The sequence below is a fragment of the Haemaphysalis longicornis genome, unplaced genomic scaffold (assembly GCF_048455015.1).
Source record: "Haemaphysalis longicornis isolate Haplotype H1 unplaced genomic scaffold, Haemaphysalis longicornis Haplotype H1 scaffold_5, whole genome shotgun sequence".
Lineage (NCBI taxonomy): Eukaryota > Metazoa > Arthropoda > Arachnida > Ixodida > Ixodidae > Haemaphysalis > Haemaphysalis longicornis.
Window position 1 is genome coordinate 13,413,355 of NW_027526385.1, and position 13,142 is coordinate 13,426,496.

General features: G+C 49.0%; 1 protein-coding gene across 1 annotated transcript; it reads left to right on the forward strand.

The window, feature by feature from the left end:
- Positions 1–8,946: 8,946 nt before the first annotated feature.
- LOC144138994 (uncharacterized) lies at positions 8,947–11,336 on the forward strand. Its single transcript, XM_077671496.1, has 4 exons — positions 8,947–9,688; positions 10,145–10,414; positions 10,853–11,171; positions 11,258–11,336. The coding sequence occupies exons 1-4, from the start codon at positions 8,947–8,949 to the stop codon at positions 11,334–11,336; spliced, it is 1,410 nt and encodes a 469-aa protein (XP_077527622.1).
- The last annotated feature ends 1,806 nt before the right edge of the window (positions 11,337–13,142 follow it).

Below are 13,142 nucleotides of genomic sequence, written 5' to 3' on the forward strand. Positions count from 1 at the left end.
GAAGCACTCACTTCAGGCTCCGAAGAATTCGCTAGGTGCGCCGAAGCAGTTCGACGCTTCGCGCCGTGTAGAATAGAGAACCAGTGAAAATCGATGCATGCCGCTATAACAATCGCACAAGGAGGTGGTTTACCAGTCTGAAGACAAGGTTTTGGTCTGGAGCCGAGTGCGTCTTCGAGGGAGATCAGAAAACGGTTATACCGCTACTGTGGCCCCTACAAAGTGGTTCGTCATCTAAGTGACGTTACGTACCGAGTAGTTCCCGAAGGAACTGTTCAATCTCGATGGAGGGCCCTTCCGGAAGTTGTACATGTCGCTACGGTGAACCTGTAGCACTCGGGCTGAGTGCCGACGCTGGTTCAAGGACCACTTGATGGACTTCCAGCTGCCGACGTTTAAACTCACTCATGGAGTGCCTCAGACGCCTCCAAGAATGTGAAGGACTATCAGAACTCTTCTGACCATTGTGGTGTGTTTTGAGCTTTACTTTTTACTCTTACACTTTTCTTTCTCATCTAATCGTTGCTTTTTGAGGGAGAGCTTAGTGCTATTCTATAAACGGTAATTATCGCCGGAAGGGTATGTGCCGACTATGAGAAAACTACCCGATGCTCTGAGCGGAGCCAGCATCCTTAGTACAGGAAGACGAGGTTCCGCCTTCTTGCTGGCTGCTCTGCGTGCTTTCCACTAATTAAACCTAGTATTCTGTCCATCAAAACCAAAACCGTCGATCTCTCTCGTGACAATACATATGTGTGAAAAAATTTGGCTCCAATTCCCACTGTGAATGTGGTTGGACTCCAAAGCCGTAAACGACCTCCACAACGGTTAGCCATACGACTTCACTTAAATTCAAACAAGGCCGTGTCTAGAGTGCGGTTCGACTGTATTATAAGCACTCCACTATAATGACGTCCACTGGCGTTTTGGGGTAAAATTGCCGCGTCTGGCAGTACACCACTCTAGATAACGTAAATCTAGGGAACCTAACCTAAGCATAACTTAAGATAACCTAACGCACGCAAAGAAATCATTTAAAACACGAAAACTAACCTAAGGAATAAAAAGTACACTTCAATTAAATAATGAAAAAAAACAAAACAACCGAGGCAAGAGCCGGTATTGAATCACAGACTTTGGGATCAAGAAGCTAAGACGGATCCTCTACACTACAACGACAGATTCTTTGGCCGGCACTAGCCTAGTGTTAAATATTTGGTTATCGTTGGACGGCACTCTAGCCATGCCTGCAGCGGTCAGCGAGAGTGCCGTCGGACGGCACTCTAGACACTGCGTTCAAACAAAAGGCTGTACAATGAGTGAAACCAGAGACCCTGGGAGCCGCTACCTTGGTTTCACGGGGGCAGCGTCCACCTAACCGAGTGATCAAGTGCAGGAGCGACGGCCGGAAGAAAGCGGAGAGGATCGCCGGCGAAGGGTGAGGAGGAAGGCAGCCGGCATGGCTATGGTATCATCTCTTTCACTGCCTCGCCCTCACCCTCAATTATTCCCTGCGTCGCTGTCAAGGAGTCCCAAATCGCCCTACCCCCACTCAGACGCTGTTCAGTTCGTGCTAATCTAAACCAAGTGAACGCCGTTATCATACATTATTAAGCTTGCACTTCACACGGGGCTTTGAATGAGCTCAAGTGGTAGACCCCGCGACGTGCTCGTTGAGTACACGGTCTGTAACCATTGAGTACGAGGACTGTCGACCATCCGTGGGCTCGGGACGTGGAAGCCGATGTACGAGCTATTATTACCCAGAGCCCAACAGAGTCCACCAGAGCATACCGAACCACCATGGGCATTTGCCTCTGGCAAAATTACACAAACCGTTCCCGACATCCAGAGCAAAGCTAAGCTGGGTTTTCTCTCATCAATTTCTACCCTCTGTTTGCGAGTTCGTTTTGCTCGTCGACTATATATACTATAGCTTGTATTATGGCCGCCAGTGATTGGAAAAGTCGTTCCCGTTGGGACAATTCCCTCGTTGCGGATACAGTTAAACCTGGATGTAACCAACCTCTAGGTAACAAATTCCTGCATTTAACGAAGTTTTTCATTTCCGCATTGCAATCCCATTTGAAACCCAGGTGTTTGTAGATATCGTAGACACTCGAGTAACAACCCGCGGGGTAAAAGAAGGTCCCCCTCACCCCGAGTAGTCAGAGTGGCGTCCGCTACCGCCCCCAAGTGGCGGAAACAAAATACCTTAACATAAATACCCGAGAAAGTGGAGGGGAAATAGCCCCGCCGGTAGCGTAGTGGTCATCGCACCAGATGCGCATTCTGGAAGTCGTGGGTTCGGATCCTACCCGGCGGGCATTTCTTCTCCGCTTTCTGTCTTTACGAATTCTCCATCAGTTTCGATGACCTACCGCATTCTCCACTTTGCTTTCCGAGGCATTCTTGACTGCCAAACCTTATTTCTCTCTCTCTCTCTCTCTCTCTCTCTATATATATATATATATATATAATATATATATATATATATATATATATATATATATATATATATATATATATATATATATATATATATATATATATATATATATATATATAGATCAGTCAGAATAGGAAATGAGGGGCTTGTTGAAATAAGACAGAAATAAGAGTTGGCAGTCAAGAAACCTAGGCAAAGCAAAGGGGAGGATTTGGTGGGTCATTGCAACAGATAAAGATTTTTGGAAAGAAAGAAAGTGGAGAAAAAATGCCCGCCAGGTGGCATCCGAGCCCACGACCTCCAGAATACCGGTATGGTGCGATAACCACTACGCTATCGGCGGGGCGATTTTCCCCTCCACTTTCTGGGGTATTTATGTTACGGTGTTTTTGTTGCCTGCGCTTGGGGGTCATAGCCAGCGCCACTCGGACTACTCGGGGTGATTATCGCAGTGGTTATAGCACCAGACCGGTATTCTAGAGGTCGTGGGTTCGGATCGCAGCCTTTCTTTCGAAAATTGTTTGTCTGTTTCAATGACCTACCAAATTTTTTCCTTTGCTTTCCGATGTTTTCTTGACTTTCAACTCTTATTTCTATATATATATATATATATATATATATATATATATATATATATATATATATATATAGTATAAGTAAGGAGTCGGATACACAGCAAGAACAATAACAAACAAGGTTTACTTACGTAGCGGCAACGGGACTTGCCTTCATCAGAGTAAAGTTACTTGATTTTGCTGTCGCAAACATTTCGAACACATTTCTTATATAGTTTTGCAGAAAACTTTACTTATACTATTTCTGCGCGCTTTGTGAGTTTATCTTTCTCTAGATTTGTTTCTACCATGAGCGCTGACAGGACCACAGCAAAGAGCATCATCTGGAAATTTCCGCAGACCGAAACCACAACAGTTGTGATCGGGGACTCCCAGACCAAGTATTTGTATCAACACTTCGATCCCCTCTGCCCTGGAACCCCCGCTTTTGTTTCTCAGCCTGGCGCATGCATTGCTGACGCACGCTCACTGATCGACTTTATCCCTGCCTCTGCCACTACAGTTTTTCTGCATGTTGGTACTACTGATCTCAGCTCTACTTCCGCTGAACATGCTTTGTCTGACTACCGCTCACTGACTGACCTCATTCTGGAATCTCGACCGAACATTTCAACTATTAACGCCAGTCTCATTCTTCCCCGCTCCGCTAACCGCCGCTGCGACCAACGCATCTCTCGCTTCGCTCGCTGCTGCAACGAAAAGGCACGCCGTTTCAACTCACTTCTCCGCGAATTTTGCCGCCACTCACGCTTTGTCCGCTTCGTCGATCATGGCTTTGAGCACCTTCCAGCCTGCCGAGTACTCGCTGCGGACTGGCTTACACCCGAGCTTCGAGGGTGTGGCCTTGCTGGCCGGCCACATTCGTGCACTCTGCTTCATGCAACAGCTCTGCAATCCTCTGGGCTGGCGCGACTTCGCATGCACCGCTGACCCAGTTGCAGCCCCGGCTATCTTGCCAAATGACAGCGACTTTCCTCCACTACCTCCAATTCTATCTAGTGTAAGGACCCCGGAGCAGTGTCGTGCCAGCAGCCCACCGCCACCGCCTCCCAGATCCACCGCAACCACGGCGCCCCGGGCGAGCGCCAGCGCCCCAACCCCGAAGTCCACGGACGAGCGTCGCGCCAGCGACATGCCAACCCTTACTGGCAAACCTGCAGCGGCCACAACGCCCCGAGGGAACGCTCGCGGTGACACTACGAAGCTCCCTGACCAGCGCCGCACCAACAGCATGCCACGCACAAGCTCCGCATCTTCAGCGACCGCCGAGCCCACGAAAACCAACAGCAGCGCGTCCGCCAGACCTTCAGGGGCCCAAAATCCAGCCCTCCGTGCCACATGCCCTTACACTTCGAAAGAATCAGCATAGCAGCAACTGACTACAACACAAAAAAACAGGTAACGCGGCCTCCTTCCCCGTTTCAAGACAGTTTTTAAAGCTAAGAAAAATCACCGAAAAGCGCATACGTTCTGAATTGCACGTTTCCGCTCTTGCACAGTACTTGACTGCCCCGGTCGCTCCCAGGGGTCTTAGGATTAGACTAAAACCTGCTACTACCAAACTCTCCCCGTCCAACATGAATAAGAGGAAACAGGTACTCGATAAAGCGTCTTTACAATAAACTGAAATAAGCCTCAATCACTACGAAACTACGGCCCATTCTTTCCGAAAGAAAGAGGAACTACTTAGTCAGGAACTAGGCAAAAGAGACTTGAACCTTTTAAGCAACTACGAATCTAAGACGGCCTCCGCCATTTCCCGAACAAAAGACCGAAAGTTTAACCGAGATAAGATTTCTAACACTGGCCACATGCGTGAGAACCTAACAAGCTCCGGCACTAGTAACTGCCCCCACTGTGACAATACGATCGATAATGCCACTACGACTGTAATAAATGCTTCGATTACTGCACCCCAAACAGTTCAGTTAAACCCCTGTACTAATAATTTTCCCTCGCCTGCCGTCACAAAAGAAAACCTTACCGGGAATGCAAAGAACCTTTCAAGTATAACCCTGTCCCCAGCTCAGATGAACGTCTTGTCAAAGGGCCTAAACGTTTGCCCGGCTAATGGTGGTTTTGATGAATTTCAACTTTTTAAGGACTTAGATAACTTCGCCAGAAACATGAGGCTACGAGAATACTTCTACGATCACCCCGCGACGGAAGAAGCCCGCAGAACCGTACCTAGCTATAAGCACTGGACCCCTCCCACACAGCGTGATAGTTGCCCCGACATGTACATCAAAGCTGTCCAACGCGATGTGCAAAAAGCATACCAAACACAGATTTCTTTCCACCACAACATGACCACCAACGAAAATAAAGCCCTAGAGGAACTCGCAAGCTGTCCCGACATAATTATTAAAGCTGCCGACAAGGGAGGCGCAATCGTAATCCTTGACAAAACCGACTATGTTAACGAGGCCAATAAGCAACTATCAGTATCGACGCTCTATAAAGCACTACCCAATGATCCCACTGAAGATTATAAGCAAATTGTCAAAGATAAACTTGCTGAGCTTGTTAAAAATAAAAACAATAAATGAAACCACGGCTCGTTTCATGATCCCCTTAAGCCCAGTAGCCGGTAAATTCTATCTTCTCCCAAAGATTCACAAGGTGAACAACCCAGGGCGCCCCATTGTTTCTGGCATTGGCACTGTTACCGAACACCTCTCGCGCTATGTGGATAATCTCATTTGAGACATTCCGCCCAGCTTTCCTTCCTTCATTAAGGATACCAATGACTTTCTCTCAGACATCTCAAAAATTGAAATTCCTGATAACTGCCTTCTAGTCACCCTTGATGTTGCGTCACTGTATACTAACATCCCCCATGAAGATGGCATCGCCGCTGTATCACTTGCGTATGAGCAGTCAGCGTGCGACAAAACTATCGATTCTTCTGCTCTCCAAACATTCCTTAGGCTTATTCTTGAACTTAACAATTTTGAGTTCGACGGAGTTCATTACGTGTAAGTCAGCGGAAAGTCAATGGGAACTCGAATCGGACCTAACTACGCTAATATCTTTATGGCTCACCTCGAATCAAACTTTCTTGACACCCAAAATGTAAAGCCAATGTACTATAGAAGGTATATTGACGACATATTCATGATCCGGCAACATGGTGAGGCGGAGCTCCTCACCTTCATTGAGGCATTTAACCTAGCCCGTCCTAGTATTTGTCTTGCTCATTCCTATTCGGAACACAGTGTAAACTTTCTGGACGTCACCGTTACTACCTTCCAAGGTCGGCTTCAAACTAAACTGTATAGAAAACCGACAGACACGCGGCAGTATTTGCACTTCCGAAGTAGCCATGTCAGACACTGCAAGACAGCAATACCTTACAGCCAAGCCCACCGATTTAGGAGAATTTGCTCAAACCAAGCCGACTTTGACTCAAACTGTCGAGAACTTAAGACCGCCCTCCTGAATAAAAAATACCCGGAAAAAGTTATCGACGGCGCTATTGTGCGAGCCAACCAATTATTAGACCGTAACGAAATCTGTAAGAAAAAAGCCCCGAACGGGAACCCGCAAACTAACTTAGTTTTAACCCACTCATCCTCCGCTCCAAGAGTGTCAACCGTGCTAAAAAAACATCACAATATCCTAATGCAAAGTGACCGCTTAAAAAGCATATTCCCCGAACCACCACGCGTTGTCTACCGGCGTAATAAGAATTTAGGTGACTTTCTTACTAAATCTCGTATCAACCGACCGGCAACTACTGGCTGCATGCCCTGCAATAAACCCCGATGTAAAGTATGCCCACACATGACCACTACACAGCGCGCCACCAGCACGGCTTCAGACTACTACGTAAATATAAAAGGTAACTTTAACTGTGACTCCGCTAATGTCGTATATCTTCTAGAGGGCACTGTTTGTAGGCAACAATATATCGGCCAAACTGAAACGCCCTTCCGAATACGGTTCAATAATCACCGCTCTCATGCAAAAAGCTGCCCCTATTTGCCCCTGTCAAGACATGTGAACAGTCCCGGGCATGCATTTGAACATCTTAAAGCAACGATTTTAGAATCTGCCTTCAAAACGCACCACGACCGCGAGGTTCGGAAATCTTATCTAATTTACAAGTTTGGGTCAGCCACACTTGGAATTAATAAAAGTTACGGAAAACTAACGTGCTTATCCGTCGATTAAAATTTGCGGCTTCATAATTTTTATAACTATGTTCATTATTCCTACCCTCGAGTTTCCCATCAGAATTCGCAGAAACTCTCCTAATACAGCAGCTTTATTAGCTTAATGCGGCTCAACAATGCCATTTGTCCTGGGGAAGGAGGCCCCGTTCCCACCACCACTTAAGAAAGTATAACTATTTGTGATCTATTCATGTTTAACCTTTTGTGACCCTACCTATTTTCTATTCAGTTGCTTGCTTCTGTGAAATGCTCTTTTGTGCCCCCTATCTATTCTCTTCATCCGCGGGGGGCACACCCATCTTCGCTTCGGTCCCAACCAGTCTCCCCAGCCACTGAATACCTTACTGTATACTCTTCCCTTTCTTCAGTTTCCCGCATTGTCTGAACTTGCAGCCCGCGCGGCATACGTTGACCCGTCATGGTGCAACCTTGAACGCTGTTTTGTTAACACGACCCCTTTTTCTCTCTCTCGCTCCCCCCCCCCTTTTTTTTGGTTTGTTGTTGTTGTAACATAGGCATAGCCCGACTGTATGCACACTCTCCATTTCCGAAACACTTTCCGCTCGTTCTCACAGTTTTCTGCAAACCTATATAAGAAATGTGTTCGAAATGTTTGCGACAGCAAAATCAAGTAACTTTATTCTGATGAAGACAAGCCCCGTTGCCGCTACGTAAGTAAACCTTGTTTGTTATTGTTCTTGCTGTGTATCCGACTCTTTACTTATACAATTTCTGCGCGCTTTGTGAGTTTATCTTTCCCTTGATTTATATATATATATATATCCGCAAGCCTCCGTCAGAATCTGACGAAGGCTTGCGCCAAGCCGGAACGTTAATACATTTTCGTTCGTTACCCTTTAGTCTTCTCTGTCACTGTACATATTTACCGGCCCCATCGTACTTCATTCATACGCTATATATATATATATATATATATATATATAAATGGGTCGGTAGTTAAGAAAGCCAAAGTATTTGCTTCTTTGCTTCAAGACTATACCTATACACATATATGTAAAATAGGCGCTGGCTAGGGCCACGACACCAGTGGAATATGCATCCGTACAACCCCCAGGTGGTTTTATACAAACTTTGTGTCAACCACTCAAAAGGCACGTACCAAGAGTCTTGGAGGACGGCTTTATTAGGCGAGCCTTTTTCCGCCCGAAAGGGAGCGAGCCCCAGAGAACAATCAAGACTGGCGTTGATGATGATAATCAACTGATGACGATGATAACGCATGGTAGCGTGTGGAAGACCAATCGTACCAAGTACAAGCTCACTGGCGCATACCGTTCTGCTAGCCATTGAGAGAGTTTGTATACTACCAGGGGGGGATTGTCCGGATGCATATTCTGGCGTCCTGGCCTTAACCAGCGCTTAGAATATATTGGTCTGGAAGCAACACAAACTCACGAAGAGCGCGAGAACATTATGTAACTGTTGTGTCTGAGATTCCAAAGTGGACAGGTGCCGCCGCGTATTTAAATTCGCGCAACTACACACGTGAGTTCCCCAGTGCTACGATGGGTGGCGCCACGTCCCCGGTGGGCACCTTTCGGGAGACAATCACGTGACCGTGTTTTTCCCCGCCAACTCTCTCGGCACGGTCTCCATCTTGTGCACCGCAAGTCATGTAAACCTCGGACGAATAAAGTAATTTGCAGTACTCAACAAAGTACTTAACATTGGCGACGAGGCGGATCACCCGCGGCAGGGAAACCCCCAGTGCATCCAGTAAGTCATGGCTGGCCGCCAGCATGATTTTTCGTCACGTTTAGAGGAGTTCACGGGCTCCAACTGGTCATCGTGGTTCGGCCGACTTCAATTCTTCTTCGAGGCCAACGATGTGAGCGACCCTGTCAAGCAACGTGCACATTTCCTTACACTGTGCGGTGCTCACATTTACGACGTGGTTTGTGCGCTACTTCAACCGAAGACGCCGGACCGAGTGAGCTATGCCGAGATCGTGGCCGCACTTCAGGCGCACTACGACCCTCGCCCGTCGGAGGTCTACAGTCGTGCCATGTTTCAAAGGCGGGATCAGCTTCCAGGCGAGTCGGTGAACGACTACGTTGCGGCACTACGCAAGTTAGCTACGAGCTGCAATTTCGGCACGCTGCCGACGGCAACAGCACCCCCGGCGACGCAAGCTGGTGGAGCGGCATCAACACAGCAGGGAGCTACGGACTACAATCCAACGCTTCTGCCGTTAGATGTAATGTTGCGGGATCGCTTTGTGTGTGGTCTCCGCGACGAGAACCTTCAACAGCGACTGTTCGCAGAGAAGGAGCTCACGTTTACAAAGGCCTACGATTTCGCTATTCGAGCGGAAAGCGCCGTCCAGCAACAACAAAAGATAAAAACTGATAACGCGGAAGTCAACAAGGCAGCAGCGCACGCCAGCGACAGCGCTACGAACTCCAAGGCGCATTCTCAAGGACAACGCTGTTGGCGCTGCGATGGATCCCACAATCCCAAGACATGTAAGTTCATCAAAACAACGTGCAATTACTGCCGGAAGCAAGGCCACATTGTTAAGGCTTGTATCTCAAGGAAGAAGGCTGAGAAAAAGACGTACCAGCGCAGCATTTCCTTAGGAACTTCACAGACTGCCAACGTGACGGAGCAAACCAAACCAGACGTTTCAACGCTCCATGATCTCTGTACAGTGGCAGACGGGTTCAACACCCCGAAGTTCACCCTGAAGCTTACAGTGCATGGCAAACCAGTGACTTTTGAGGTTGACTCCGGTGCAGCGTGTACCATGGTTAGCAAAGACACTTTTCAAACTGTGTGGCCAACGCACGCACCTACACTGCAGCAGGACGACATTCATCTACGCACCTGGTCAGGTCAGCAACTCCAAGTCATTGGAACAGCGACAGTTAATGTTGTTCACAAGAACGCGACTTGTCAACTACCACTTCTTGTTGTCCAAGGCACAGGATGCAGCTTGTTGGGACGCAACTGGTTTGACAAGCTGGGCATCGAGCTTCACGGCATTCACCAGACAACGGACGAAGGCATTTTGACCAAGCTGCTACGGAAGTATGATGACGTTTTTTGTGAAGACACCACGGGACACACAGGCCCACCAGTAAATCTGGAACTGAAGGAGGGGGCAAGCCCCAAGTTCTTCAAGGCACGGCCTGTGCCCTTTGCCATGCGCGCATCATCGGAGGCGCAGATTGACAAGTACGTAGAAGACGGTATTTGGGAGCCTGTCCAACACTCAGACTGGGCTACACCACTAGTATGGGTACGGAAAAAAGACGGAAGCTTGCGTGCCTGCGGTGACTACCGCTGTACCGTAAATGGGGCTGCGAAGAAGACTTCATACCCCTTGCCTACAACAGAGGAAGTGTTTAGCACTTTGAAGGGAGGGCAAGTTTTCAGCACCTTGGACTTGGCCCAAGCTTACACTCAACTTCACGTCAGTCCAGAGACAGCACAGATTCTCACAGTCAACACCACGAAGGGTCTGTACAAAGTTAACAGGCTTCCATTTGGCGTTTCAGCTGCTCCAGCAATTTTCCAGCGCTTTATGGAGACGACCTTGAGCGGCTTGCCAGGAGTACGTGTTTACCTGGACGATATCATAGTGAGTGGAGCAACAGCGAAAGAGCACAAAGACCGTCTTGCGGCAGTTCTGGAGCGGCTGGCCCAGGCAAACCTTCGACTGTGCAAATCCAAGTGTCAGTTTGGTGTGGCTGAAGTCAAGTTTCTTGGTCACAAGATTGATGCAGCAGGGATCCACACGTCAGATGACAAGGTTGAGGCCATCGTGAAGGCACCAGCACCCACAAGTAAGCAAACACTGCAGTCTTTTCTGGGCATGCTGGCCTTCTATGACCGCTTCCTGGAGCGCCGCGCTACAGTGGCGTCAACACTGTACGAGCTGCTGGCGAAGGGCAAAACTTGGAAATGGGAGCAGCGGCATCAAAAGGCATTTGATGAGCTCAAACAGTGCCTTTTGTCGAGGACTGTCTTGGCACACTATGATGAAAGCAAGCCCCTCTTAATTTCATGTGATGCTTCGCCTTATGGCGTAGGTGCCGTGCTTGCTCAGCTGGACAGTCAAGGCAGAGAGGCACCAATTGCATTCGCATCCCGGACATTGGGTTCCGCTGAGCGTAACTACGCGCAACTCGACCGGGAAGGACTTGCTGTAGTCTTTGCAGCCACTCATTTCCACAAGTACATTGTGGGCCGAGAAGTCACCTTTTTGACGGATCACCAGCCGTTACTCGGGATTCTTGGGCCACGAAAGCCTGTACCTGAGATGCTTTCGCCCAGGATGAAAAGGTGGTGCCTCAAACTCTCAGCGTACAACTACAACCTCCAGTATCGCGCCGGTAGTCGTCACCAGAATGCGGATGCGCTTAGCCGACTTCCACTACCAGACCGCATTGAAGAACCTCACCCACCTGGAGACATCCTAATGTTTGAGGCGTTACCGCGACCACCGTTGACAGCTGACGTTGTATCCACACTTACTCAAGAGGACCCCATTCTTACGGAAGTCTTTTCAGCAGTACAGAATGGCACCGTGCAGCGATTACAGGGAGACAGGTTCACTCCATACCGAAGAAGAGCTACCAAACTTGCTATCCATCGAGGATGCATTAGCTGGAGCTCGAGAGTTGTCATACCTGCGGCAGCTCGAGAACAGGCCATGTCCTTGGTTCACGCGGGACATCGTGGAATTGTAGCCATGAAGGCTTGTGCGCGCAGTTACCTTTGGTGGCCTGGCTTGGACGCCGAGATTGAAACAACTGTCAAGTCATGTAAGCAGTGCCAGCGCACCCAGAGCGATCCCAAGAAGGCTCCAGTTCCAATTTGGACGCAGCCGACGACACCATGGCACACCTTGCATGTGGACTTCGCTGGTCCGGTGGAGGGACATACCTTTTTGGTCGTCGTCGACGCTTTCACCAAGTGGTTGGAGGTGCGACCAGTGAACAGCCCGACATCGACAGCAGTCATCAGTGTGCTGCGTTCTCTGTTCGCCACGTTCGGCATACCGCGTAAGGTTGTGTCGGACAATGGGACTGCGTTTGTGTCTTCGGAGATACAAGGCTTCTACAAAAGAAACGGCATTCGGAGTGTAACGTCAGCCCCATACCACCCTGCTACGAATGGACAAGCAGAACGTTATGTAGGAGAACTGAAGAGGGCGCTCGCAAGAGAACCGTCCGGTTCGCTCAGCGTTCGCTTGTCGCGTTTTCTGTTCAGGCAGCATACCACTGTGCATCAGTCGACAGGCATAACACCCGCTAAGGCTATGTTTGGGAGGGAGCTACCAAGCCAGTTGGACCTAGTCAACGCATCTGAAGGACAAGAGATGACACAAGCTGAGCTACCCCAAAGCCGTACACTCGTTGAAGGAGAAGCAGTATGGGTCAGGCAGTTCAGCAAAGCCAGCAGGGGGCCCGACTGGACAGAAGGAACTCTGGTTAAGAGGATGGGTCACCGATCCTGGCTTGTGCAGTGTGCAGGAAGAATGGTAAGACGCCATCTGAACCAGCTCAGGAAGCGTGCCGGGGAAGTGACCCTGGACAGACAAGCCTCAGCGACACTCACATGGGGCATGGACAGTAATCCAACGGGAAACACACTAGCGAAGCCATCATCACGTCAACCGGAATCTGGCACACCAAAACGTCCAGCACGGATTAGACGACAGCCTACATGGTACAAGGCATCCTTCTAAGGGGGGAAAAGTGTTGTGTCTGAGATTCCAAAGTGGACAGGTGCCGCCGCGTATTTAAATTCGCGCAACTACACACGTGAGCTCCCCAGTGCTACGATGGGTGGCGCCACGTCCCCGGTGGGCACCTTTCGGGAGACAATCACGTGACCGTGTTTTTCCCCGCCAACTCTCTCGGCACGGTCTCCATCTTGTGCACCGCAAGTCATGTAAACCTCGGACGAATA

Excerpts from the sequence above, each read along its gene's own strand:
- LOC144138994 (XM_077671496.1), top strand. The coding sequence starts at position 8,947 with ATGGCTGGCCGCCAGCATGATTTTTCGTCACGTTTAGAGGAGTTCACG. Across the intron at positions 9,689-10,144 it reads ATCCCACAATCCCAAGACAT|GCACAGGATGCAGCTTGTTG; the intron begins GTAAGTTCATCA and ends TTGTTGTCCAAG. Across the intron at positions 10,415-10,852 it reads TGACAAGTACGTAGAAGACG|TTCTGGAGCGGCTGGCCCAG; the intron begins GTATTTGGGAGC and ends GTCTTGCGGCAG.